Source organism: Trypanosoma brucei, chromosome 11, assembly GCF_000210295.1.
Source record: "Trypanosoma brucei gambiense DAL972 chromosome 11, complete sequence".
Taxonomy (NCBI): Eukaryota; Euglenozoa; class Kinetoplastea; order Trypanosomatida; family Trypanosomatidae; genus Trypanosoma; species Trypanosoma brucei.
Genome location: NC_026744.1, coordinates 57,692 through 84,069, shown reverse-complemented (window position 1 = coordinate 84,069; position 26,378 = coordinate 57,692). Strand labels below are relative to the sequence as shown.

The following is a 26,378-nucleotide window of genomic DNA, read 5'->3' as shown; positions in this document are numbered from 1 at the left end:
TTCTCGTTGCTTACCGCCTTTTTTAGTTACATGCCTTTTTGCTACTACTGCATCGTTTGCTTGAGCGCAATGTTGAGAAATATTTCTTTGAGAGTTTGGCGTGTTCCAATGAGTATTCAACCGGTCATTTAAAGTTGTGATGGTTGTGTGTCCATATAATTATTTTTGTTTTTGAACATTTGGTAAACTTCTCACCATTCAGTGCGAATTTCCCCATATCCTATTGCAGTAACATTCACATATTTCTTTTTAAAAACTTGCCCTCATGTTTATATTTTGTCGGTATCTTTTTTTTTGTGCTTATCATTCATATCATTTGCTCATGATGCTGTAAAAGAAAACAAATTAACAAGCTCTACTTTGCTCCTTTTTTTTCTTCTTGTTTCGAATGTTAACAAAAAAAATAAATGAATCATTATTATTCTTATTATTGTAGTTCTTTTTTTTTCGTTTTCGTTTTTACTGTTTAAAGTATTTTTCCATCGAATTTGTGTCCAGTTTGTAAGTGGTGTATTTTGGTGCCATTTATTTTGATAATATTTACTTGTAGTGGAATATGGAAAATATTACAAATGTGTCCATTGCCGCGAAGGTTCATGAGCAACTCCAACAAAAACAACAACACCAACAACAACCGGAGATCCCACGGGAACGGTATTTAGTTGCATATTTACTGCTAATTGGAATAGTTGGTACAATGGTATTTCTATTTATTCGCCGTGGTGCCATACGCCGACTGGGACGGGAGTACAGCGGCGTATCAAATCTGTAGACAATAGCCATACCAAAAGAAAAAAAAATATAACAACAACAACAACAACCATAAGAAAAAAAAAAGAGAAAACAGAAAAATAACAGAAACAAGAAACAACACATGTTTCATACACCGTTTGTGGAGAAGCAGTGGCGAGTTGCTTACATTTATAGTTAACACGGAAGGGAGGGGTGCAGTAGTCTCACGCGATTTCGGTAAATTTCCCTCCTCCTTTCTTACGAGAGAAATATATATTAAAAAAAAAAAGAATGTATATGAGCTCACTGATGTTCACAGCTTTACTATGGGCTCATGTGCGTGTGTGTTACCAATTTCTGCTGGTTTTATGATTGATATCAGCAGCTGCCGGATGCGCGGAGTTTTGTGTCGCATTTTTTTTTTATTCCCCCTTCTCCTCCTCTTCCTTTCTTCCTCCTTACCATCATTATCATAAAATTTCGCCACAATTGGGAAAGTTGTTCGTGTTTATTATTTTCACATGCACACATTTGTTCGTGTGCTTACTGTTCGACGAGGTTGCGGTTTAAGTGAGGTAAATGCTGAACCACCTTCCCTTCAATGGTTTGTTTCCTCCAGGCGCTTTACCTCCCTTTTTTTCCCCTGTTCTTGACGTGTTTGCAATCGTCTTATTTCTCCAAATGGTTGGTTTCGAAACTTACGTATTTCTTATTTTTCTTATAGGTGTACGGTTCTGCCTTAGTGTGTGTGTGTGTGTGTCTGTTTGTGTTTCTGTTTGTGTTGCACAACAGCTCTAATTTTCAAGCATGCTGTCTCGTACTTTTTCCCGACTAAATACCGTTTACAGCAGACGCCGCTGGGAGCAGCGCATCGTTTCTGTACTTTCCGAGCAGAAGAATGCCAACGTTGACGCTGTCGCGCAGCGCTTTACTCGTATTTATAAGGAAAGACGCTTTACACCAGTGGAGGAAGCTTTTCCATTACGCGATACTGCGCGGTGGGTTGGACTAAATGATGAGAGCAACTCCGGATCTCACATAAATCAGCAATCAACACTTCAGCAGCCCCCAGACGCCCACAAGTTGCGAGCCGTAATTGTGGGGACTCAAAACAGCGGGAAAACATCACTGCTAAATGCCCTTTCGCTGAGTCATATTGGTGCTGTAAGTAATCGTAGTGGTGTAACTAGGGAGTGGACGAGGGGCGTTGCAACGGTGCACAATACACAATTGGTGCTACTCGATACACCCGGTATTGTTATTTGTAACGGTGAAAAAGACCGCCGCCGTCACGCTGCTCCTGTTGCGCGGACATGGGATGCTTTTACCGTTACAGATCTCGTTATGTTAACCCTACCGGCGGGACTCGGTTTTGTAGAGCCGGAACAAAAGACTGTTGCCCGTGAGGTTGTCCACCGGGCATCACTGCGTAAGATGCCTGTAGTTTTGGTTATTACAATGATGGACCGAGTACAAACCCCAAGGCACCGCGAGTTATATTTTGCGATGCGGACTGATTTGGAGTCTTTATGTCTTCCTATTGCCTGCGTAAGTGAAACTAGTGTGAAGGGTGGAAATGGGCTCGTGGAGTTGAAGGATCTTCTCTGCCGTTACGCTTCTCCAGGAGATTGGGAGTTCTTCCGAAATGAAACAACGGATGCCACTCCTGTTGATCGTGTGATGGAATTGCTGCGGCAGTGCTTTTTTGAGGTCCTTCCGCATGAGATCCCACACCAAATGCGACATCGGATCATTGGATGGACGAAAAAAGACTCTGGGACGGTTGAGGTTATTACGGAGGTATTTTTTGATAGGCCCGCATACATGTTTACCTTTTACGCAAAACTAGAGGCGATTTGCTACCGAGCACAGCGCATTGTTGAGCGTGAGTTGAAGGGCCGTTACCGGTTTGTTTTCCAAGCATTTATTACGCCAGGTGGAATGTCCTGCAAGTAATCGTGGGCAAGCGAGGGATTGAGAAAGGAGGCATCCTTAAATTACTTCTTCATTCTCGCCCCCTTGCTTTTTACATCTTTTCTTTGGCCTTTTTTTTTTCGTCGTAAGGTTGCTTGGCAGTGCGCGCGGACATTCAATGAATTATTCATTAACGAACTCTTTTCCTCCGGCGTATTGTTGCCGCTGTCGTAACTGTTCAGTTTCCCTACCATCCGCACGATTAATAATGAGTACACTGCGTTCAACACTAATGCTCGTTCTCTTCACTCATCTTAATTTATTATTTTTTTTTTTGCGTTCAACTCCTTGTTTTTTAATGTTCTTTCTAATTTTTACGTAACTCATCCGAAGTGCGTCTTCTCGTTTCAAGTGTGGAGAAGCAAGGGCACATTGGAGGTTCACTGTGCTCCTAAACTTTAATTTTTTTTTTTCGTTGTACGTGTTTCAGTTGTAACTGTATTTCAGGCACGGGATTGTTCCTGTACGTTGGTGCATTACCTGCCATTAGTTCTTATACAAGAGGTGTTCAGGAAGGTAACTAGTTGGAACGAACTAGTAGTTTGGAGATATTTTTATATCCTTTCACGCCCATTTGTGAAGGAAAAAGAAAAGAAAAGAAAACACACGCATCCACGCACACACACGTATATATATATATATATATATATATATTAGAAGGTTGCTTGCTTTAACAAATTTGGAATTTTTTGTTGTTATTAGTAGTGGATGTCTAGTTGTTCGCATCCTACCTCAGCTCAGTATGTAGACCGCGCCCGCGGCACCATCACTTGTACTTTATGCGGTGATATCGTGCAGGATCCTCAACTGGAATTGGATCCCATATTTGCACGTGGTGATAAAGGTGGAAGGTTACGGGCTCTTGGCCATTTGCGACCCACACGTGGCTCCGTTAGTGTTCGTATGCCCGCCGCCAGACCTTCAATCGAGGCCGCTCGTCGCGGGATGGCGACAATTGCACGACAATTAGATGTAAGTGATGACATGGTGGAGGCAGCACTGGGGCTTTACAAACTCGCAGTTAGTCTTAACGCGGTGTCTGGCGCCCGACCAGCTATTCTTTGCGCTGTTTTGTATGCCATGTGCCGTCGAGAACGAACATCTCATATGGTGTTCGACTTCGCGGATGCCACCGGGGAGAGTCCATATGATATATTATCATACATGCATCTCGTTTGCGAAGCTACCCGGACTGAGGTACCTGTCATTGACCCATCATGTGTCGTGCATAGGTTTGCTGAGCAAATGAATTTAGGGCAAATGACAAGATCAGTAGTGGTTTGCGCACTAAAGGTTCTGCGTGCCATGCATGACGACTGGATAGCGTGCGGTCGGCGGCCGCTTGGCGTATGCGTTGCCGCCCTTTTAGTGGCATGTTACATGTTTAACATCCCGCGATCCCCTGACGAAGTTTGTGGTTTCGTGAGGTTAACCGCAGGGACCATATCTAGGCGTTTGGACGAATTTGCGGCCACAAGCACAGCAGCCTTGGATAGTATTGATAAGTATACAAGGGATGACAGCTCACTTCCACCAGCTTTCACCAGTGCTACGAAAAAGTATGATGGGGACAAGCGTGATGCAGAGCTGCGGCAATTGTCAGCAATGTATTACGAGCTTGTGGCCGAAGCGAAGGTTTCAACCCCAAGCACCCCAGATCGCTGCGAAAAGTGGAGGCATTTTTTACTTTGCCACTGTGCGTTAGAGGGGAAAACTCCAAGTGACGCTAGTTTAGATTTAACTACATTAACCCCTCAGCAACAGTTGCAGATTCTTGGCCTGCCCAACACCAAACCGATCGACTCGTCGAAGGCGCGGGCAAGTGTGAAGGAAGAGGAGGACAAAATTATGGTGAAACTTGAGCGGGTCAAGCAGGAACCCGTGCGACAGGAACCGAGTACACCTGAGAAGGGAGCACCACCTGTACCTAATGCAGGGATGTCTCTTTCCGAAATGACCGATTATTATCGTATGTTAATGACACGTGATCCGAATGTGTTAGATATCCGTCGCGATTTCGATATGGAGGCTGTCAACCCTGATGATGTGGTGCCGGCACCTCAACTGCCTGAGGAAGAAGCTGTAGTGAAGACAGAAGGTGCAGCAGAGGCCAAATTCAAAATAGATCCCTGTCTAGCCGAGGTATTGTATGATAATGAGCGTGCCCTCGCACTGCCTTGGGAGTTTATTGTGTTGCAGGATCCAGAATTAGATGACATGACAGACCTTGAACCATATCTGGTGCTTGATAACGAGGAACGCTTGAGACGCCAAAAAGTAGGCGAGGCGCTGTATGGGGAAAGTTGGAATCTCGGCGCTGCTCGCACGAAGGAGGAAATTGAGAGACTTGAAGAGTCGCATTCGACACGTAAGCGCCGCCGTGAACCCATTAGGGAGCATCTAACGGTGCAGGACGCGGTGTCCCAGGCACTTCGACGCCGCGGTGCATCTACCATTAACGTTTCTCAAATTGATGAACTGATTCCAGGTCTTGCGGGTTTAGAAAACTCAGCGGAGGATGAATGGGTCGCTTAGGCGTGTGTGGTGCAACATCGGGTTTGTTCGTCGTCACTTGTTTCTGTGTTTTGTCCCTCCACCCCTTCCCTAACCTTTTAACCCTACAGGGAAGGTTGTTACCATAGTTTTGGTAGGTGGATTACTCCACGTAAGTTTCACTTTTTTTTTTCTTGGTTACCCCTTGTTACCGTCCTTGTGTGCATAACTATTCCTCTTCTTCTTTTTCTCATCCTCCGTTTATTTTATTTTTTCTCTATTTTTACCGTAAATCATTGGGGCTGTGCTTTTTTTTTTTTTTGAATGCCGAGCAGTTTTTTTTTATTTTTCTAAATACGAGCGAGGTTGTTTAAAGGAAGGTGGGTTAATTGTATATTATACAAAGCAAATTGTACCACCTTGTGAATCCCGCAAGCAATGGAAGGAAGGAACTGCTTCCGTACTCAGTGGTCGCAGGTGCCACTATACAGCGGTGGGAACATCGCGTCTCTGTTGCTGCTTCCAAATTCTCAAATTTCCTCTTCATTGCATTCCCCGTGTTTGAATGGGGTGGAGTGTCTCGTGGCGGCATGTGGTGATACAATTAATGTGTTACGCGCAAGTGACGGCGAACGGTTGGCGTCGTATACATTACCTGTAGAAGACGTGATTCTTCGCATTGATGCCGTCACGGTAGCTCCCATTGCAAAACCATCCGCTACTACCAAACACTCTCACGGTTCTGTTGCCGACGGGAAAAGTAGGAAAACGAAGCGCGATGAGGTGAGGGATGGGGAAGATACGAAAGTAGTTGATGCTGCAGTTCCTTTTGGAAGTTACATTGCTGTGGGAACACGTTCCCTGCAAATTTATGTTTTACGAGTTGAAGGCGTCTACCCCAATTTGGTTGAGGTGGGCGAGACGAAGGAGGGAGGTGATGGAGGAGATCAGCGAATAATATCGTCTTCAGTTACAAAGGCTGTGAGTGATACAAATCTCATCTGCACACTCTCACCGCTTCGGTCTTGGACGGCATCGCAGCAAGCAATTTCTGTCGTGCAGTTCACCTTTGATGGGTCTCATCTCGTCTCGGGCTCAACAGACGGAGGGGTGAAGGTGTGGGATGTGTTTCAACATTACCTCACACACAATTTGCACTCTCCTTCAGCATGTCTTGCACATTCCTTCTACGTGAACTCTGCAAAGGAGTTTATTTGTGTTGGGAGCTTTGAAGGGCACGTTGCTGTGTTTGACTTTGTCGGAAAAACATTAGTTGCCCATGCTCGGCCTCATGTGGCAGCTGTTGAAGCAATTTGTCTTACGGCAGACAACAAACACCTCCTTTCCGTTGGAAGGGACCGAAAAGTTGTCATTAACAAAATGACGAAAACCGGATTGGAGGAACTGCGTGCTGTTGTAGTAAAGGAGCATGTTTCTTCTGCGTTATTCGAGTCAGCCTTTCGGCTTCATATTGGCGCAATGGATGGAGTTGTATCGACATATAACGTTAGTGTAACGGAACCATTACAACTTTCCCGGAGGCGGCGTAGAGTTGGCAGTGATGTCGAGGAATCCGATGGTGAATTAGCAGTCCGTAGTCTCGTTGTGGCAAACAAACCCAGAGGGACGCATGAAGTGGGTTTACTTCATGGTGTAGTGGAAGATGACAACCCGTCACGGTTGTACACTGCAGACGCTTCCTTTAACATTTCACTTTTGGTGCCACACCCAGAAAAGGCAACTTACGTTCCGGACGTCACCCTGGTGGGCTTTTTGGATCAGGTTCTTGACGTGAAGCTATTTCCACCTCACTCTCCCATTCATCGAGTGGTGGTCACGAACAGCAAGGATTTACGTTGCTACCCTTCTCAAGGTTGCCTTTCATCTGTGTGTCTGTCAGGTCATAGTGATATCGTATTAACATGCGCTGTTTCTGTTGATACGTGCTTGATTGCGACCGCGGGGAAGGACTGTACGGTTCGGTTTTGGTCGACAGAGACGTGGAGCACCATTGCAATAGGTGAGAAGGGACACAATGCGGATATTACTTTTATATCCTTTAATGCAAAGCAGTCCGATAGCTACTTTTTACTATTCTCCGTCGGCACGGATGAGAATTTATGCCTTTGGGATGTGGGGACGCACGTACTGCCCCTTGTTACAAAGCGGAAGAGCTCATCAGAGGAAATGCTCCCCATTACTTTCACTCACCGTGCTGGTATCAATTCAGCACATGAAGGTTCCATTCATACCTTGGCTGTGGCTCCCAATGACCAATACGTTGCAACGGCAGGAAAGGATAAGAATGTTAACTTGTGGACCGTTTCTGGGAAGAAACTCTTTCGCGATGCTTCACTGAAGGGCCACCGTCGCGCCGTGTCATCGCTGGCATTTTCGCCCACTGATCGTGTATTAGCATCCGCGTCTAATGATGGGAGTGTTCGCTTATGGTCATTGGTTTCGTTGACGTGCGTCAAGGCCTTACAGGTGGATCGAATACCGGTGCTTCAGCTTTCTTTTTTCAACGGTGGGACACAACTCGTGACGGGCAACGCCGAGGGAGTTTTGCGTGTGTGGGCGATTTCAGTGGCGGAGGTTGTGTGGTCGGGGGAGACGCATGAAGAGAAGATTTGGGCGCTTTGTGTTTCTGAGCCTGAAGGTGGAAATATAACTTTTATCTCTGGTTCCGCCGATGGTGTGCTCATAGCGACGGAAGATTATACGGCAGAGGAGGCGGAACGTGTGCGACATGAGCGGCGGGACGTAATATTGAAGGAACAAGAATTGGCCAATGCGTTGCGTAAGGGTGAATACGTGGAAGCTTTCATGCTTGCACTGAAACTAAACCATCCGCGTAATCTACGTCAAGTGGTGCTGCGGTGGTCCATTAAGGATGCGAAGGGTTGTGAAGAATCACTATGTAAAGTAGTACTTCCTGCCTTGAATGAGGAACAGTTGGTGCGGTTGCTGCAATTTACTCGAGAATGGATCACCAATGCCAGGCACTGTGGGGTTGCTAGTCTTGTCATACACACTGTTTTGAGGGCTTTCCACTTTTCCACGCTTGCAGAAATGCCTGCCATTTCTAAAGTGCTTGAAGCGTTACTGGCTTACACGCAGCGCCACACTCACCGTGTCCATGATATGCTGAGAAGGACATATTACATTGATTACGTAACGCGTTCTTTGGTCCCTCCGGAACTTACCAGTCAGCCGCCATTTGTTCACAGCCTGGGATCAGCTGCGAGGCCACCAGCAAAAATGCAGCGCCGTGAGAAGACTTGAGGTGTCGCCGGCTACTTTCTTTTTTTTTAAAAAAGAAACCCTGTAAATGTGCAAGCGGCTACCCTGAAGTGGAACCGGTGTTGCTAAGAAAGCCAACCACCGATGGTTATGGATGTGTAGTAGTGTGGACGTTGTGACAATGGGAGGGACGTGATGAGAGGAATGGGATTGTGGTCGAGTGAGCAGCATGGGGCGGCTAAATAAGTGTATAAATACACATTTTAATTTTGTGATAAAGCGGGCGTTCTAAAGTGAAGTACCAGACACTAGGCGTCTCTATTACTCAGTTTTTTTTTCCGTCCGCTTCCCCCCTGCACAACTTCTTCCTTTTAGGAAGGGTAGTGTTCTCTACTATCTAATATCGGTAATAACTGTGCGCTTAATGAGGAACAACATATGGCTTGTAGTAGTAGTAGTAGTATATATATATATATTACTCACTCCGACGCCAATGACTTTACACTGCCCTACCTCTTTTTTATTTTTTGGTTGATGTCTGTTCATCATTGCGATAAAAAAAAAACAAATAAACTTGGTTTCTTATTTGCCAATGATTACACAAGAGGTAGTTGGACATTTGCCTTCTGTCAGAAACACGTATACTTGAGTGAGAGGAGAAGTGTGAACACTTTTAAGCCCAATGGACGCATATCAATCTTTAAGCGGCCGAGTGACCTCCATGGAGGAGCTCCTGCGTAGGAGTGAATCCACCATGGCTATGGTTCTTCAACGTGTTAAGGGAATAGAGGAATTCGTGGTAGCAAGTGAAGGACGGCACCGTAATGAAGGCGCCACACGCAGTGATGGTTTGGCGCTTAAGTTGGATAGAGTGGCGGACGCGTGTAATGTGAGGTTAGAGACAATCAACAATGATCTTCAAAGGCAGGGCGCCACCGTGCGGCTTTTAGAGGAGTCTGTTAAATCCATAGCTAGCACTGTGGAGCAAAAGGTGAATTGTGATATATTGGCCTGTTATCAGCGGTTGCAAACTGTGGAAACATCACTTACCTCCTCCGTACGGAATCTAGAGAGTGGCATAAAATCACAGTTGGACTGCTTGAGGTCTACTGATCAAGCCATACAGGGGGAACTGGCTTCCGTGCAACATACATTTAGTGGAGAACTGCTGCAAACCCGGCAGCGTGTTGAGAAATTAGAGGCATCCGTACGAAGTGCTTTAGATGAGTTAAGGGGAATGTTTTCCAATGAAGTCGTTAAGTTGTCTGATAGTTTCAAGATGCAATTGCAATCTTACAATCAATCATCCAGTGCAGCATTGGCGGCGCTTGATCAAAAGCTTCAGGATGGGTTGAATACCCTGCAAGGGACGTTAGCTCGCGAGATTTCTGCAGATAGGCAGACAATCAGTTCGGTTGACACAAATTTGAGGGATGGGCTTCAATCATTGCATAGTACTGTGAACACGGATATCGCTACGCTCTCTGCGCGCCTGCAGTCGGAGGAAGTGGCTTCAAGGGCAATGCAACAACAACTTCTCACTGAGCTGTCATCTCATCGTCAGCAGTTAGAAACAGTAGATACCAACTGGAGAGCAAGCCTCACTGACCTCGCCGGAAAGCTGCAAGACGAATGCCAGGGCCTTCGTGGAAAACAGTCGGTTGTGGAAACTACTCTTCAGAGGAGCTTGGGCCAAGTGAATGCCCGCATAGAGGAGGTTGCTGGTGAGCTCCACCGCACCACGGATAACATTGAGCGGAACGTTCAAACAAGACTCGCTTCAATAGAGGGGATACGCGATGACATTTCAAGGATTAAATGCTCGCTGGCAACCGAGCAGGATGAGAGACGGCGGTTACAGGAGGAGTTGCGGAGCTTCTCGGTGCTGGCTGAGCGCAGTGTGATGCAACTGCAGTCTGTTATGGAGGCGACGGTACGTGCAACCCATAGTGATTTACTGGAACGGTTGAGGCCGCTGACGACTTATCGTTCGGAGATGCACGCGGCGGTGACTGCCGCACTCAACAAATTGTGGTGTGAAGTGAGGGAGACGTTCACTTCACAGCGCGAATTTCAGGCTATACAGAATCAGATTGAAGTGCTCGACAATGCTGTGCGGAAAGAGGTGGCGTTGCTGGCGGAGAAGGGGCGACTACTCGAGCGCCGCACGGAAAAACAATCGGCAGGTACTGTTTCTACTGAACTTGCGAGGGTCAGCACCGAAAGCAGTGCCCTCGTTCCGTTCGACGCTGCTGGGGAACTTAATACTGTTTGGACTGAACTTCGTGACCTACAGAAACGGTTAGGCACATCGAAAGAGGAGATGATTGCTTTGATTGGGCACACTCGCAAGGAGCTTCTCAACAGCACTCTCGACATCGTTAAGGATAGCAGTGATGAGTTCCGCGGGGCCCTAACGGATATTAAAACAGACGTCCAACTGTTAATGCCCCGTGTGGAAAAGGCACTGACGGCTGCCAGGGCAGCTGTCGAGAAGAACGCTGGGAAGGATGGTGCCGTCAATCCAAAGAAGACTGTCATACGGTTATTGCGGAAGAGCTTAGAGGACCCCACAAAATGCGGTGAAAACGCGGTGTATGTGTTGCCAGCCGAATCAGAGGCGCCACTTCATTCGTTTACTAAGGAACGGGGGGGAGAGGGTCCTTACGGGAAGAAAAACACAGCCCCAAATGATGATACAATGACATCAGGAGCGGCAAACCGACCGCTGCCGGAGAAAATGCAAACAAACACGAGAGCGCCAGCTGAGCATAACATGGAGGGGAATGGACTAAGCAAGGGCCGTCCAGTTGTGCCGGCTTTGAGTGAAAGGGCTTTGCAAATCTCGGCGGCACGTGAGGAACCCACCCGATCCCCACTAGTGTCTCAGAAAGATTATAAGGGATACGCCGCGAATGCTGGTGAACATATTGCAAGTGCGGGAGTGCCTCATGCAACCACGGTGAGGCGAGGTTCACCAAATGCAACTGCATCTGGTGAAAGAGAGTTGGATGGTCAAATGCGAGGTTCAAGACCTTCACACGGGTTTGCAGATGTTGATACAGTGTCTGCTTCATTACTTCCTCCACTGGTACGGGGAGCGAGAGCGTCTCCTTCACCAGGGCCTTATCCCGTCACCAGTAAATAGTTGACTATTTAAAGGGGGGGGGGTGAGGGAAAGCAATGAAGCAAAGTGGGATTACAAGAAGTTGTTGGTTATGCTCACCTCGGCGTTTGCATAGCCTGCTTCACACGTATATATGCATATATTATTGGAGGCATTATTGGCACTGTTATGCCTCTTTTTGGGTACGAAGCTCTCCTCTATACTTTGAACGTTTCTTTGGACCTTTAATTTTTTTTTTTGTAAATCATTCTCATTTAACCACTATTCGGGCAATAACACAGGGTGTAAAATATCTCTGCAGGCTCACCTGTCGTGTTGCAACCGGTTGATATCTTTCTATTATATTGTTTTCTTGGGTGATGGCGACGTGTATCTTTTTTTTTTTAGTTCGTGTTGCTGAAGTTGTGTTTGGTGGCATGTGCGTGTGTGTGCTTGCTGAGGTGGGGTACTTACTTTTTTTTATTTTTACGGAGTATATGTGTGTACAAATGCATAAGTATACATGCGGATGAGAATGTGAATCTGCGCGTGAGGGTAGCCGCTGACATGTCATTGTCATTGACGCTACAGTATCTTTTTTCTTTCATCTTTTCTTTATATTTTTCTCTCGCAGTTGATGCTGTGGGAGGTATGTGCATTAAATTTTATGCGCAGGGCGGTTGTGAAATTGATGAGGGAAATTTGTGATGTTTTGGCCGCTATCCGCAGTGAGGTTCGGGTAAAGATGTCATGCCATTGATCCCCTTCATTTCATTCTATTATTATTACTACTAACATCTTTATCAATTTTCCACATTTTCATGACATGTCATACTACATTTCCCTTTCAAATGTTATTTCGCCTTCACCCGTCCTCGAGTTGATATTGCTATAATGATGATGAGTATGATGATCAACATGTGGTACCTGTTCAAATGGTTGTGGTTTCCTTTTAGGAAAAAAAAATAACAAGGAAAGGAAAGGAAAAACGTAACTTCTCTTTCCTCTGCTTCTTCACATTTTCTTATACTTTATTAACTCGGTTCTTCAATTTTAGGTAACAAAGGAGACTTCAACCGAGTGAAGGAAATCACCGGTTTCGCAAGGATTCCAGTGGACGGTTCAGTAACATAGCGATGGGACGCAATAAGAAAAAGAGCAAAGCAGCGCTGCACCATGAGTCGGAAGAAGATGCATCAGATGAGGAAGAACAACAGCAAGCACTTCAGGTGGAACAGGACCAGTCACGTGACGAAGCGGAAGACGCGCCCAATGCGGAGGAACCGGCTCCTAAGAAAAAAGAATACCGTGGGAATAAACTCAACAAAACTCAGGGTGGAAAGGGTGGGAAAAAAAATAAGGGAAATGGTCAGGAGCCGAATGCTGCCGAGGAGAAAGCTGCTGCTGATCAAGAGAGAGTAAATAATAATAATGAAGAAGAAGCACTGCTCCCTTCTGGAGGAGAGGAGGAGGCACTTGGACAGAAACTTACTGAGGGAATGACTGTCACGCGATACGAACCAGTGGATGTGCTTTACTGCCCCATTTGCACATTTCCAGCAGAAATGTGTGAGTTCAGTGGGATGTATGAACAATGTCGCCCGTGGTTGCTTGAGCATGCCAAGGAACTCGCAGAGGCTGAGGAACGGGGTCGGAAGAGGCGGGTGCTGACGGAGCGGGAACGGCTTGAGCGCCTTGTAAAAGGAAGCGGAAATAAGAAAGGTGTTGAGCGTATTGTTCTCATTGAGGTTTCACAGCGTAAGAATAAGAAGATGACGACAACGGTGAAGGGCATGGACTTGTTCGGTTTAAACTTGAAAGACCTTTCGAGGGAGTGGAAAAAGATGTTTTCTTGCGGTGCTGGTGTCACAACTTCTGAAGAGTTAAAGCAAAGCATGATTGACATTCAGGGAAATGTGGTCGAGCAGCTGGTCGAGATGCTACCCGGGAAATATAACATACCCAAGGATGCAATTTACAAAATGGAGGACAAGAAGAAGGTCAAATGTTACGGAAACTAGCGATACGTGACATGTGTTAGTGACTGCGGTTGATGCGTGGGTGTGACATACGGGGTGGTTGGTGTTATCTCGAGTTGTACCGTTTTTACTTTTTCTTTTTCTTCTCACCTTCCTCACCTTTCGGTCCCTTTAACTTATCGCACCCGTTGGGGCGCAATTTCTTCTCAGGATGCTGTTTATTAGGTAGTAAGTTTTCGACCCGTTGTCGCAAACTACTGTTTGGTGATCGTCCGCGCATGTGTGTTCTTTTCTTTGTTTCCCCTTTTAAATTATCTTTTCTCCGGTGTGCTAGTTTAAGCCCCCTTTCTGGGTACAGTTTTTTTGGCGACTCACCGCTATTCAAGTCTACACAAGTGAGTCATTCACCTTTCGTTCTTTTTCACCCTCCACTTTTGCGTCCCTGTGGTTGCATATATAAATATAATATATATATATATATTATATTGGGAGAGACAATGAATTTTGTTAAGCGTTTGGTTTACTCACTTGCTGTGGAGAAGGGGGCGGAATCCCCATTAATTAGACAAGTAGCGCAAAGGACCGCACACATGGAGCGTCATGCAGTAAAGAGACACAGTTTGTGGTTGAGTGCCGCTTATGCGGAAGTAAAAAGAGATGTTTCTAATCTCTGGTCGAAACTGCAGGAGGGATCGCGAAAGGAAAACGACCCACAGGAGCGTATCTCACATGCAAAGAAAAGTTGCGAAGACAAAAGTGGCGTCCCGCGTGACTAATGGCGTGCGTGAGGATTATTTACTTCTTTGGTTTTCCTTTTCTTGTTGGAAGAGTGAAATTGGTGGGATGAGAAGTTACTTACAAGACATGGTTTTATGCACTGCAAAGAGATATATACCAAAGGTATGAGAGGGGCTTATATTATTACCATGTGTGCCTGCCACTGATATCACTCAAGGTGAAGGAAAGTGGGGTGGTGTAGACGGGAATGACCTTGGAGTGTCTTCGTATCTTTATTTTTATTCCTATTTTATTTTATTTATCTTTTTACCATTCATTCAAAATGGCTTTTTCCTTTCGTCACATGAGCAGGTACCCAAGGGAGTTTCGACTAGGGTACACGCCGCATCGGGGGTTCATATTTTTATTACTATATCCCACGGTAGATGACACAAGGAATTTCTGAGGCTTTAGCGCGTCGCAGCATTGAGGAGTACGCGCATTTGGTCGCAGCCTCCACGAATGACTCCGACAGAATTTGTTTGATTATGGAGGCAGTTGAGGCTCCCCATATTTTTTTTTATGGTGTGCTGTTGCATATCCCCTCCGTGATGGCACTCGCTACAAACCCGTCATTTGCTTGGGTACCGCAGTTGCTGGAAGTTTTATGCTACGGCAATACCGCAGAGTTGTGTGCACTTCCCGCAGATGTGCAGAAACGTCTGCCCTCCTCCATATATGAGAAGATGCGCAAGTTGTCCGTTTTATCACTTTGTAGAGGCGACGTGATTTCCCTTAAAAATATACGAGAGATCGTTGGGGGAAGCGGCGATGTTGAAGTGGAAGTGCTTTTGCTTGAGATGATGTCTGAGGGACTTATTGAGGGATGTATCGACCAACGACAGGATTTATTTCTGTTGAAGGATTGGGCTCCCAGGGACGTTCGGCCGTCGGAAATTGGAAAAATGCGGGAGAAGCTTGAGGCGTGGTGCGCAAACTGTGATGCACAAATTACAGCAATCCAAAGAATTTTGAAAGGTGAAGGAGAGTGGCAATGAACCCGCTTTCTGTTGTGTGTGGTGGTTACCATCACCTTCTCGAGTAGTAGTTTTGGTGAGGTAATGAATGTGGTGTTCTATGAGAGAATTTGTTCCATTGCTTTGATTTTCTTTGCGCTCCTTTTCCTTTTCTTTTTTTTTTCTTGGTGCTCTGAGCAAATAACTCTCCATGGATCTTCTTTGCAGTTTATCTTTAGGTTACCTCTCTCCAACCTCTTCTCTTTTGTTTATTGGGGGGGGCGGAAGGTACCGGGAGAGGAGGAAATGATGCCAGCAGTGGTGAAGTATTAGTTGCAGAGGTGGTTTACTGATAAGCAAATCCAAAATTTGTTCAACCACCGGTTGGTGTGTTTCAATGGTTGGTTCCACACAACGTTATTATTATTATTTTTACCGTAGCTTTTTTTTCCACCTTCCTCATCCCCCCGTTTAGGAGTTCTTTGGTCATTCTTCATTATTGCTGTGTTTAGTTGTTACGATTCCCTTCCCTACCCCCTTTTCGTTTATTTTGTTTTCTTGTTTGGTTTTGTAGTTTACAAAAAGTGGTGGGATGACGTCTAAATCTATTGACTCCATGATGGAGAAGGCTGTGACCACCTCGCCAAAGTTTTTTAGTGACATAAATGCTGTTCAAGGAGTTAAGCAGCGAAAGAAGGCCATTCGAAAGGAACGCAAAGAAAGTGCCTCAACTTTAACTCAGTGGTACGGTATGAAAAAGTCGAAACTGGGTGCGGAAGAACGGCAAGAACTTGAGCTGCTGAAGTACCGAAACTTAATTAACCCGGAGCTGAAGCACAAAACTCCCAAAAATAACACAGGAACAAGTGGTTTTGTCGAATTTGGGTACTTTGCAGGAACTGGAAGAAACAAGCGACGACGACTGAAGTCTTTTGCGGACGAGTGGATGGAGGAGAATCCTGAAGTGCAGCAAATCGTACAGCGACGGTTGAAGCAAAACGTGCGACTAAATCGCAAGGCGAAAGAGCGTATGGCTAAGAAGGCTGCGAGAGATGCTGAACGCGAGAAGGAAAAGAAGTCGTCTAAACGTTTAAAGAAAAGAGATATGATGCTTTGATTTGTAAGCGTCAGTGCAACATGGAATTAACAACGTTGAGCCGTACCCATCAGCGGCCGCGCCTCGCCATGGAGGTGTCCTCAAAGCACTTTTTTTTTCTTTTTTACATTTCGCCAGTCGTAATTTCCTCCGTCCCAATTTTATGGTGGTTGTTTAGTTGGGCTTACGCTGAAGGTGAGCAGTGAGGCAGGGATTTATTGATTTGAAGAGGCGAGCCGCAGTGGTGAAAGAAAAACACGAAAGAGAGTCATAAAAGGTTGTCGTAATGTGTTACCGTACGACCGCGCTGTACCGTGAATGGGGGAGGGTAAACTGAAACAGAATGTTATGGTTTGGTCTTTCTGTGTCTGTTCCTTTACCACTATTATTATTATTATTCCCTTACCGTTATTTCTTCGGTGTATTTCTTTTGTTTTGGTGATTGCTTTCGATTTCCTGCACATTTGTACGCATCTTTTTTGTTATGCAGCTTCTTTGTGTGTTTTTTTTAAAACCTTTCTGCATGCTGTAGCGATTCGCTGTTCGCGTTGCTTTCCGGTAACTCATTTGCTGCTTGTCGAGGTGTCGACGAATTGAGTTGTGAGAAGGTGAAGTGACGATGTCGCGCAGTACAGTTTTTGGGCCGGGGTCGCTGTACTCCTTCACAAAATTTGGTTCCTTCAACAGATCTCCAACGAATTGCACATTAAACAAACGCATGAAAGACATATTTAGGCTTGAAAATCAGAAGCACATTCGAAATGATTTCGACCGGGAGCGTAGGTACCGCATGTGTACGAAGTGTGGTATTACAACAGTGACGATTAATTTTAACAATGTTCCTTCGGCACGGGTGGGATTATGGGGGCGTTGTGCTGACGATAAGGATTACACGCATCACCGCATGGTGGATATTACACAGAGGGAATATGAGGTGTTGCGCGAGTCACCAGTGGAGAAGCGACTGAACTGGTGGCGCTACGAGCGGTGATGAGCGCTTCAGGAGCATCCGTCACGTCGCTTCTCCATTAGTCTTTTAAAAGCTGGGAGTTTCTGAAGGTCGCAGTGCCAATAGTTTCGTCACAGCGGTCGATTACAAAGGGTGATTGACTTCCATTAGACACTTCTTATCCGTTTTACTTGCCCTTTGCACCCTTGCCGTTTTCGTTTTAAAAGTATCATCCCTTCACTTCACACTTCACAAAGTTGGGAAGTTTTGAATTTGTGTGGGTGCCGCTTTCTCACTTTGGGGTTTGAAAGGCGTCTGCAGGCCACACACATATAATACTACACCGAGAGGCGAACTGTATCGTAAGCAATATGAATATTTATGAATGGCAGTCAATTGACGAGGATGCTTTTGGCGCTGACGGCGATCACACATCGTTGAACCTCAGCGGCCACTTCAGCAGCAGTGGGAGTACTTCAATCAGTCGAACTCATTGCGGCAGTAGTGATGTTAGTGACGGGGTTTCTTCACACGAGAAGCTGTTGAGGGAGTTAACAAAGCTTCGCGACAGGCTGGAGGGCAATAGTGAGCGATACGCGTCCGTAAATAACTTGTCACGGCTGCGGCATCGCATTGAGAAGGGGTTGCTTATGGTTGAGGAGTTTTTGAAGGAGACACCCCAACATCACGCCGAAAATGCGCTGAATAATCCTGCCACTCATCAGGTTGATATGCGTTATCTTGAAACATTGGTGACGGCACTGGAAAACGAACCGAATGTGACGAAGGTATGTGCTTCGTTTCGAGTCGCAGTAAGCAGTGGAGGGTGGGAAACGGTGCCTGTGGACCTTGTTTCGTGTGGTGGTTTGCGTTGGGTGAAGGTGCGAGCGGCCTCGACGTACAGTCTGCAGAATGAGGCGAACAAAAGTGGGTGGGAAAACCCCATTACTCGTCTGCTCTTGGCTGCGAAAGAGAGTAAACTTCCCTTCATGCAAGTACCGGAAGTCGTTGTTTTATTTAGCTGCATTCCTCCAGCCACGATGGCGGATGCAGTTCGCAGCATGGGCGCGCGCCCCGTTAGTATTGCAGAGCTGAAAGTCAGAGCTGCTGGCGGACCCCTTCAAGCTCTGTGGAGGCGTGATGATTTTCTTCCACCACGTGTATCGTTACCCAAGTATGTATGTTTTGACACAACGGCGTTAGTGGCTCTTTGTTCAGAGGCGTGTTTTGCGGAGTCGGTGGAGTCGAATGTTGCAGCACTTCGTGGGTTTCGTGTCTTGGCAGAGCAACAGCGGCGCGACAAAAGCGATCCGTGCGTGCGCTCACACATCGAACCCATCCTCAACCAATACAGCCGCTGGCTCGATGTACACGCCATGGAGAAGGAGCTTCGGGGGCATATACAAAAGAACGGCCGGTGCTCCGTGGACAATCCGTCTGTGGTTAGCGTTGAAGTTTCTTGGCTCCAAAAGCTGGTCGATTTAACTGCTGATGGGGAGTCACCTCGTGAGCCGTTGAGCGAAAGTGTGGTAGTTCGGAGGATGCGCGAAGATCAAGCAAAGAGACGGGAAATAGGGGACCAGAACAACTGCCTCAATTGGATTGTTGCTGATGTTACATTGGCGGAGTTCCGGTGGATCTTGGAGACCATCGCTGGACCACGGGAGTTACGCCGCGCACTTTCGTTGTTGCAGTGCTGTTCTGTTGTTCATGCGAGCAGTCAATACGTAGAATTGTGTGACTCCCCTATTACTCACGTCTCGTTGTTGGCGTCAACGAGCAAAGTGTCGCAGCGCAATTTGCTTGTGTTTGGGCTTGGTGATGCCCTCAGGGCTATTGTTATCTCGTCCAACCGCCAGATACTCAACGTGGCACTCAATCAAGGTGTGGAATTGATGGTGGCAACACACCCAGCCCGAGCTCTGATTGAGCAAAAGGTGCGGGGCATGTCTCGTCGGGAGGGACTTCTGGCGCCCCCGCCCATTAGTACGGATGTTAATGTGTAGAGCTGGAGGCCTCTCAACGTGGATTGTGGATTTTTGACAGAAAGAAAAAGGGGCCGTGACGTATCGTTCTTGTTGAATGACCACACGCAGTTATACGCAGTAACGTTGATATCATCGTTCCATTTCTACTTGTTTGCGTTTCCACACAATACTAAACGTTGGAGGGGAAGCTACGCGACGTGTTAAATCTCTATTATTCCGAGTGCTTTGTACTGTTTGTTTTTTCCCTTCTTTACGTTTACACTTTTGTAGACCCCACAAAATTGCTGAAAAACTTTGACGAAAGTTAAAAAGAAGGAAAGGAGAGGCCAAAGGGAGTTACAAGAGCGATTGTTTCCGTGCTAGCAGTGTAGTGATTATCGTTGTTATTGCTGGCGGTGCGTTACAATGGGTAGTTTACCCTGCGACACCAACTTCGGTGGAAGGGACCCGCTTCCGCTTAAGATGGGTGGAAGACGTGCATCAGGGGCCGCATCGATGCCATTAACAGCAGAAAGACCAGAGTCGAGCGACCAGGGGTTTGGACAGAGTCATCAAATGAGGGCAAAGTTTGCGCGGAGTCGGCATTCTAATAGCATTATTAACCGTAGCTGTAAGAAAGAAGGTAAACAGAAAACATGTTATTGCAAACTGACCCCTTTCTCACGCAGTGCAAATGGAAGTAGCCGGAGGGCTGGTTTTCTCCCTGTGAAGTGCGGTGATAATGAGGTCAGTTTAGATGCTCGTAACAAAGCACCGGAAAGCAGGTACATATCCAAAGTGAGAGCTATTCGGCAGGATTTTACTGCTGTCCACGATTTTTCTTTGAGTCGTGGCCGCGGTGATGTTAGAGCAATAAAGATAACTGAGGATGTTATATCGCCCCTCAGTGAATTTCCCATGAAGGATGAGCGCCGTGGCGCTGCAATGGAAGTTGAACGCTCTCAAGGCTGCGACGATGAAGGTCTTAAGTTGCTGGACGCTGAGCCGCTTCCCATCGAACCTCGTTTGGCCCTCCTGAACACTGTGGTTGCTGAAGTGACAGTTACTCCGCCACCCCGGTGCCCGTCTGTTGGGTTAGACGTAAAAGGGTTGAGCCAGTCAACACGGCGTGCAGATTCCCAATCGCTAAAGTTGGGTACTGCGTCGCTTGATGACGGAGTGCCGCTTCCGGAAACTGGTACCGTATCTCAACTCATTTCCCAAGAGAATGCACTCAGGTTTGATACTGAGGATGACCAGGACTCTGCGCGTCGGGAGTTGGTGGACACCGTGCAGCTATTATTGGATGAAGCAGTGTTTGGAGGAGCCGAGCCCAGAAGTGCGCATGAAGCTTTTGTTGTGGTGGCGGGAGGTCCTCTCAAAGGTAGTGCCTTAAAAGTGTGTGAGAGTGGGAGGAAAGATAGTGAATGCTCCGACGACTCTGTTTCGTTTCACATGTACTTATGTGACGACGGTGAGGTGCCACCGGTGACGGGTGCAGGGGAGTCGCAGGGAGAAACGGAATGGTACCACCGAGGTACGTCCAGTAGGCCTGCTGAATACCAATCTGCCAGGGACACGCAATATACCTTATCTTTATCGGAAAGCATTGAATATCCTGCTCCAAATGAAAGTGATAAAGGCGATGTGAATGCTTCCTGCGATACGTATCTCGTAACGCCAAACTTGGATGACATCCACACGCGCGAGCGATTTCCAAGTTCACTATACCAGGAGATACTCACTTCCCTCGGTGTGTGCAGCGATGGACTTTGCAATCCCTTGCCCTCTACGGTTGTGTCCTTGCAGGAACGTGGGATGTGCGCTCCACAATTTAGGGGTTCATCTCCGGAGCGTCACCGGAAGGTAGTAACCTCAGCGGAAAGGGGTGGAGAGTCAAGGCCCCGTGAACCTGTCATGAGAGGCACTGTGAAGGCGGAAACCGGTGTTCGGCTGGTGCATTCAGATGTGCTGAAGAAGTCTTATGATGCGCATGGACTAACCGTTCAGCAAGGGAGCTACGAGTTTGAACCGTTAGATCCATCAATTGATTCTGAGATCAGTTGTAAAGAGCAAAAGCCCATTAATCCTATACGGGGTAGTTTCTCTGCCGAATTCAGTGGCCATCTCGGTTGTCTTTCGACCGACTGTCAGTGGGCGGCCCCCCAAGCAGAGCTTCGTGATCTTTTCCCCTGTACTGACTTACCCCTTTCACTGCATGTAGCGAGTGGGGCTGAAGCAAACCTTTCACGTGTACCAGTGGGAAAGTTTGGATTACCTGTCAATACTTTAACAGATGAGGATGATAACATGGTGGGTTGTGCTCAGGTGGATCAAAGCGTGGAGCAATCAAGCGACGGCGGTTTATCTGTTACAAATTCTGTTTCCTATCATGGTAGCCGCGAGGCCCCCTTTGAGTTGTCCTCTCCTCAGTCACCTGAATTCGAGTTAAATTCTTCGCTCCTAAAACCTGTGCACTACTGGGACACCGTACGGAGCGGCAATGTCGTTGTGTCGAATAGGGGAAACATTTGTTTAGGTGACGCTTCGAGAGCCCGGGAGTTGATAAATGCAGAAACGAGGCGTCGGGGCACCCGCCCTCCAGTGGTGACAATTCCCATGTTTGCTCTCGGAGCCGTTGGAGTAACGGAGGGCAAATTGCTTTTTAATGTTCGTGTCGGCGCTTCACGTTCATTAACTAACGCATCAGACAAAACTTTTGCTGTCGGGGTGACAACAAAATATTTCGGACTACGCCGCGCTTTGGCACCAGCTTATCTCTTTCGCTCTAATGGAACAATAGCTGCAAGCGTGAATGATGCGAGCGGGGTGCCGTACGGTTGCTCATACGCTTCCGGGTCCCAAATTACCGTCTGTCTTGACTTTAACTGCAAGGAACTTAGTTTCTCACTTAATGGACGTTCCCTCGGTACGGCGTTTAGGTTTTTGGACGTGGAGGATCCGGAACCTCTGTTCCCTCTTGTCATTTTTGGTGAAGAGGGCGATACTGCAACCATTGCTTAGCAATTTCCCGCTCCTACCGCTGCTTTACTGGAGCCTTTTGATTGAAGTGGCTCATGTTTTAATTTTTTTTTATTCTTTACCTGTATCTATTTGGTTTCCGCTTGTATATGTGTATTTGGGTTATTTACTCTCCCTCTTTACCATCGTATCATTGTACGGACGTGTTATTTTGTTTACTTAGCTAAAAGTTTACCTTTTGGTGATTTGATAGTTGTTGGTTTGGAAAACGAGTCGTTGCGACGGAGGAACGTTACAGTGGCCAGCGCGGGTGATCCAGAAAATTCAGTTGTGTACATTCTGCGGTAACGTGCAGTTGTTTAAATACCGGCTCCCTCAAATTCAATCTCGTAAAGGAGAGACAAATGAAGATAATAAACGCATACAGTCGTTTGTATGTCTCCTGTGCATTTCTTTATTGCGTATTTTCACCTTTATTCCTTCTTTCCTTTCGTGTTTTTTGAAGTATTCGTTTGGTCGTTTACGCATATTTGACTTCAGACTCTTTGTGGTTGTTAGTGTTCCTGGGCATGGCAGAGCTTCATGTTATTGGAGATTTAGCGTTCGGTGAAGACTTTGGTGGGAAGTCTTATTTTTGTGCTTTTGAGATTGTTACTGGTGAGCACTGGAGTGTAGTAGAGGGTCACACAAGTGGCTGCACGCACATCATGGAGAGCGATTCATGTGGAGGCATTGCGTGGTGCTTCCCCATTGATGTTCATTACACAATGGGCAGTGTTGAAGGTTGGCCAAAGATTTCAATGCAAGTGTGGTCTGTAGACGGCTATGGAAGGAAGGATCTGGCGGGTTATGGTGTCGCGTTTGTGCCACCACCTGGTGGTGAGGAGCAGGAGGTAAATGTAGAGACCTGGAAACCGTGCTTTTGGAACCCGAATTTCTTCATTCGATTGTATGAGAACTTAAGGGAGGCGGTAATGGGTGGTGGACCGGTGCTCTGCGACAAAACGATGATTCATACTAACGATGAAAGGTTCAAATTACGGACAATAAGCAGTGGGTCTGTACGCCTTCACCTTAACGTTGTCGCGCGCGGTATGGAGCGATTAGGAGTCCGTTGTGCTTGAGAGATCGCTAACTTTCATTGTCGTCTATTTTTTAGAAAAAATTTCAGTTTTTCTTGTGCACATCACAATTTGTTATTTTTCCCCCTATTTCTTATGTGAGTGGGTCGTAAGCTGTTAGGAGGTTTACAATAGTTGGGCCTATTGTGTGTTGGTACGACATAAAGAGGGTACTGCGGGCTACCTGTTTCTGAATGTGCGAATGAAGAAGTTGCGTAACACTTCTGAAACTACTCATAGTTCATTCACGGTTGTTGTTAAGTTATTCGCCTAGGGTCATTTCGCCTCAACTCGTTTCTCGTACATTTCACATTCCATATTCCACATTCCAATTTACGTTTTACTCTTTCTATTTTCAGTTCTTTTGTAGGATTAAGTGGTAGCCTGCCTCTGCCACTTCGCGAAGTTTATACATAGGATGACCGACGTTGACGGTGGGAGCGGTGCATCGTGGAAGAGATTGCGTTTTTTTGTTTCTGCCGACACCCTTTTGACATTCCAACCTGTGGATTCGAGCCATCTGGAAGGGCGACCGGGTCAACCTGAGCAGCGGTACCTCCTTGTGGATGGGGAATATCGGTCAATAACATCCTACCCCACCTCGTCACTCTTCTTGGAGACCCTGAAACTGGCTGGTAGCACTGTTGTTGTGATTGCACCGTGGAAACGAGCGAAGACTAAGAAGCTTTTGAGCTTATTTGGGTGGACGGCCTTCGACGAAATTCGGTCCATTCATCCTGAACCAGGGAGACACAAACTACACCTTGCATGCATCGGGTGCAGTGCGGATGAGTACAGTACTTCAGTGATTGTGACAACTTCGCGCGCTGACTGGAGCCCATCCATGTATCCGCAGCTTGTGGAGGTGAAGCATGGGGTAAATCAGGTGCCACACTCGCTTGCACTATTGAGAGCCCTTTCTTCCTGTTTGCGTCTGGCGGAGTGGCAAGTACGGCTTCCACACGTCCCGATTTCTTCGTGTGCCACACTTTGCCGGTCACGCTTGTTTTCCCACTGTCGTTTTTTTCTCGAACCAGTGGTTAGCGAGGATGCCACCGTAGCGCTATCAATCAATGAGCACGGTGGTTACATTGTGACAAGGCGTGAAGACGCAACTCACTGTGTGGTTTCGGGTTCTCTTCCCAATTTACCCGGTGATATTTCGAATCTGCCCCCAGGGGGTTGTGCCGCAAAAGCAGTGAAAGAATGCTCAGTATTACCTACTTCTGCAGAGGGACGTTCTGCAGAACCCAAGTCGGCTAAGGTTGATACCGATTCCGTGTCACTAGTGAAGAACGAAGTTGATGAAAGCGATGACAGCATAAAGGACGAGTTCAGTTACAGCGCGGGTAACTCTGCGACCGCAATGGTCGAATGTGGAGACGAGGGGGTGTGGAACGAGGAGAATGCGGATGATGAAGACCCTGTAACAATGATTCCTCCTGGTACCTTTTCAGAAGATGATGAGGATGACGCTCCAGGCGGACTAGAGGAAGCGGATGGAGAAACCGTAATCACGGTCACCACTCAGTGGCTGAAGGACTGCGCGGAAGGACTGTTTATGTACCCCCCACAGGTTTCACACACCAGTAAGGATGGTTCTGATTGGAATATCACGGGGTTGCTGCTGGCTACAATCCTTCCCACATCCGATGCCGAACCTCTGCTCTTGTCCAGTTTTAATACCTTTGCTGAACGGAGCGGTTTCGAACCTCTTCAATTGAATTCAGCAGATGAGGGCGGGCTGGCGGAGGTTATGCAAAGGCAGTGGGGTGGTGTTCTCTGCATGGAGGAAAAGGACGGCGACTTCCTCCTATCGCAAACTAATATTTACACGGAGGCTTTCAGTGATGAAATGGATAAGCATCTCACATTTGTTGCGAATCGATTTTGTGAGGCGTGGAAAGATGCGGTGCAACGTAGGCGGGCCCTTCTTGGCAATGATGCAGGCACTCAAACCACCGTCCCCATAACTGTAACCTTTGGGACGAACACAGAGGTTGAGGTGGCTCCTTCAGTACAGCCGCCACCACCACCACCACCAGCACCTCAACCAACCACCGCCTCTGCAGCAGCGAATGAAGTTTCCAAGGAATCGGCTACCCCTGCTCTTCCTTTTCTAATGCGCGCACTGGGCCCAGCAGAATGGGCAAAAGAGGTAGAGGCGCCACGCAGCCCCCCACCGTCGGCAGTGCCAGATATTCCTTTGAAACAAGACCCAGTGCCGTCCGGAGAAGGTGTGGCGACAGCTGAGAACTCGGTAGGTAATGATCAAAAAGAATCCACTAGTCGACAGGTGGCGGGTGACGCGGGTGACACCGCAAACGTTGCGGAGGCGACTGAGGAGATCGCAGCATTGGACCAACCCTTCGAAAAGTGCTTTATTCCAACGGAAGCCCTCGGAAGTGATCGGGAAGGATTAGACCGAACTCAACTTGAGCGGCAGTTACCGTTTCGTAACTACCCCATAAAGCTGAATGTTAGCAAGAGCGGTATCTTCTGTCAGTTTCCCACCGTATCTGATGCCAAGAGATTTTATGAAGAGGGCACTGTGGAGATTTTAAATCGATCTTTGCCCATTAAACCGGTGTTTGAAAAACGAAACGAAACCGTGGCGCCGGCAGAGCGAAAGCGCCGTCGAAGTGTGTCACCCGGAGGAGTTCATCCTCAAACAGCCGCTGTCTCAGCACTCAGCCGCCGTGGTATTCAGGGAGCCACTTACGCACGCACACAAAGAAGCCGCACAGACAATGGGTGGAAAGCAGAAGGAGACAGGAATCCCTTTGTCCTCACGGAGGAGGAAAACTCACTCCTCACTTCACTTGGTATTACTTACACATACGCACTTGAAAATGTGCCGTTACTTGAACACTATGCCCAGAAGGATCTTTCAAGCAAGGTTTACCGCAAGGAAAAAGGTGTCTTGGTTAAGATGTTGGAAAAACTAAAGGCTGTAAAGGGGACCACTTCGAAAGCGCCACAATAATAGGTAGTGTGTATAGA

General features: G+C 47.0%; 14 protein-coding genes across 14 annotated transcripts; 13 read left to right on the top strand and 1 right to left on the bottom strand.

The window, feature by feature from the left end:
* Positions 1-1,539: 1,539 nt before the first annotated feature.
* On the top strand, positions 1,540-2,688 carry TbgDal_XI390 (hypothetical protein, conserved; the record flags this gene model as incomplete). Its single annotated transcript, XM_011780886.1, has 1 exon — positions 1,540-2,688. The coding sequence occupies one exon, from the start codon at positions 1,540-1,542 to the stop codon at positions 2,686-2,688; it is 1,149 nt and encodes a 382-aa protein (XP_011779188.1).
* A 921-nt stretch (positions 2,689-3,609) lies between these two features.
* On the top strand, positions 3,610-5,241 carry TbgDal_XI380 (transcription factor IIIb, putative; the record flags this gene model as incomplete). Its single annotated transcript, XM_011780885.1, has 1 exon — positions 3,610-5,241. One exon carries the CDS (start codon positions 3,610-3,612, stop codon positions 5,239-5,241), a length of 1,632 nt encoding a protein of 543 aa, XP_011779187.1.
* Positions 5,242-5,637: 396 nt separating this feature from the next.
* TbgDal_XI370 (hypothetical protein, conserved) lies at positions 5,638-8,484 on the top strand (the record flags this gene model as incomplete). Its single annotated transcript, XM_011780884.1, has 1 exon — positions 5,638-8,484. The coding sequence occupies one exon, from the start codon at positions 5,638-5,640 to the stop codon at positions 8,482-8,484; it is 2,847 nt and encodes a 948-aa protein (XP_011779186.1).
* Positions 8,485-9,124: 640 nt separating this feature from the next.
* On the top strand, positions 9,125-11,590 carry TbgDal_XI360 (hypothetical protein, conserved; the record flags this gene model as incomplete). The annotated part of the gene is made up of 1 exon (XM_011780883.1): positions 9,125-11,590. The coding sequence occupies one exon, from the start codon at positions 9,125-9,127 to the stop codon at positions 11,588-11,590; it is 2,466 nt and encodes an 821-aa protein (XP_011779185.1).
* Positions 11,591-11,819: 229 nt separating this feature from the next.
* TbgDal_XI350 (hypothetical protein, unlikely) lies at positions 11,820-12,128 on the bottom strand (the record flags this gene model as incomplete). Its single annotated transcript, XM_011780882.1, has 1 exon — positions 11,820-12,128. One exon carries the CDS (start codon positions 12,126-12,128, stop codon positions 11,820-11,822), a length of 309 nt encoding a protein of 102 aa, XP_011779184.1.
* A 556-nt stretch (positions 12,129-12,684) lies between these two features.
* Positions 12,685-13,569, top strand: TbgDal_XI340 (hypothetical protein, conserved; the record flags this gene model as incomplete). The annotated part of the gene is made up of 1 exon (XM_011780881.1): positions 12,685-13,569. One exon carries the CDS (start codon positions 12,685-12,687, stop codon positions 13,567-13,569), a length of 885 nt encoding a protein of 294 aa, XP_011779183.1.
* Positions 13,570-13,601: 32 nt separating this feature from the next.
* TbgDal_XI330 (hypothetical protein) lies at positions 13,602-14,303 on the top strand (the record flags this gene model as incomplete). The annotated part of the gene is made up of 1 exon (XM_011780880.1): positions 13,602-14,303. The coding sequence occupies one exon, from the start codon at positions 13,602-13,604 to the stop codon at positions 14,301-14,303; it is 702 nt and encodes a 233-aa protein (XP_011779182.1).
* Positions 14,304-14,690: 387 nt separating this feature from the next.
* TbgDal_XI320 (hypothetical protein, conserved) lies at positions 14,691-15,302 on the top strand (the record flags this gene model as incomplete). The annotated part of the gene is made up of 1 exon (XM_011780879.1): positions 14,691-15,302. The coding sequence occupies one exon, from the start codon at positions 14,691-14,693 to the stop codon at positions 15,300-15,302; it is 612 nt and encodes a 203-aa protein (XP_011779181.1).
* Positions 15,303-15,852: 550 nt separating this feature from the next.
* On the top strand, positions 15,853-16,377 carry TbgDal_XI310 (hypothetical protein, conserved; the record flags this gene model as incomplete). Its single annotated transcript, XM_011780878.1, has 1 exon — positions 15,853-16,377. One exon carries the CDS (start codon positions 15,853-15,855, stop codon positions 16,375-16,377), a length of 525 nt encoding a protein of 174 aa, XP_011779180.1.
* A 598-nt stretch (positions 16,378-16,975) lies between these two features.
* On the top strand, positions 16,976-17,347 carry TbgDal_XI300 (hypothetical protein, conserved; the record flags this gene model as incomplete). The annotated part of the gene is made up of 1 exon (XM_011780877.1): positions 16,976-17,347. The coding sequence occupies one exon, from the start codon at positions 16,976-16,978 to the stop codon at positions 17,345-17,347; it is 372 nt and encodes a 123-aa protein (XP_011779179.1).
* Positions 17,348-17,676: 329 nt separating this feature from the next.
* Positions 17,677-19,311, top strand: TbgDal_XI290 (hypothetical protein, conserved; the record flags this gene model as incomplete). The annotated part of the gene is made up of 1 exon (XM_011780876.1): positions 17,677-19,311. The coding sequence occupies one exon, from the start codon at positions 17,677-17,679 to the stop codon at positions 19,309-19,311; it is 1,635 nt and encodes a 544-aa protein (XP_011779178.1).
* A 387-nt stretch (positions 19,312-19,698) lies between these two features.
* On the top strand, positions 19,699-22,296 carry TbgDal_XI280 (hypothetical protein, conserved; the record flags this gene model as incomplete). Its single annotated transcript, XM_011780875.1, has 1 exon — positions 19,699-22,296. One exon carries the CDS (start codon positions 19,699-19,701, stop codon positions 22,294-22,296), a length of 2,598 nt encoding a protein of 865 aa, XP_011779177.1.
* Positions 22,297-22,823: 527 nt separating this feature from the next.
* Positions 22,824-23,378, top strand: TbgDal_XI270 (hypothetical protein, conserved; the record flags this gene model as incomplete). The annotated part of the gene is made up of 1 exon (XM_011780874.1): positions 22,824-23,378. The coding sequence occupies one exon, from the start codon at positions 22,824-22,826 to the stop codon at positions 23,376-23,378; it is 555 nt and encodes a 184-aa protein (XP_011779176.1).
* A 415-nt stretch (positions 23,379-23,793) lies between these two features.
* On the top strand, positions 23,794-26,361 carry TbgDal_XI260 (hypothetical protein, conserved; the record flags this gene model as incomplete). Its single annotated transcript, XM_011780873.1, has 1 exon — positions 23,794-26,361. One exon carries the CDS (start codon positions 23,794-23,796, stop codon positions 26,359-26,361), a length of 2,568 nt encoding a protein of 855 aa, XP_011779175.1.
* Between the last annotated feature and the right edge of the window lie 17 nt (positions 26,362-26,378).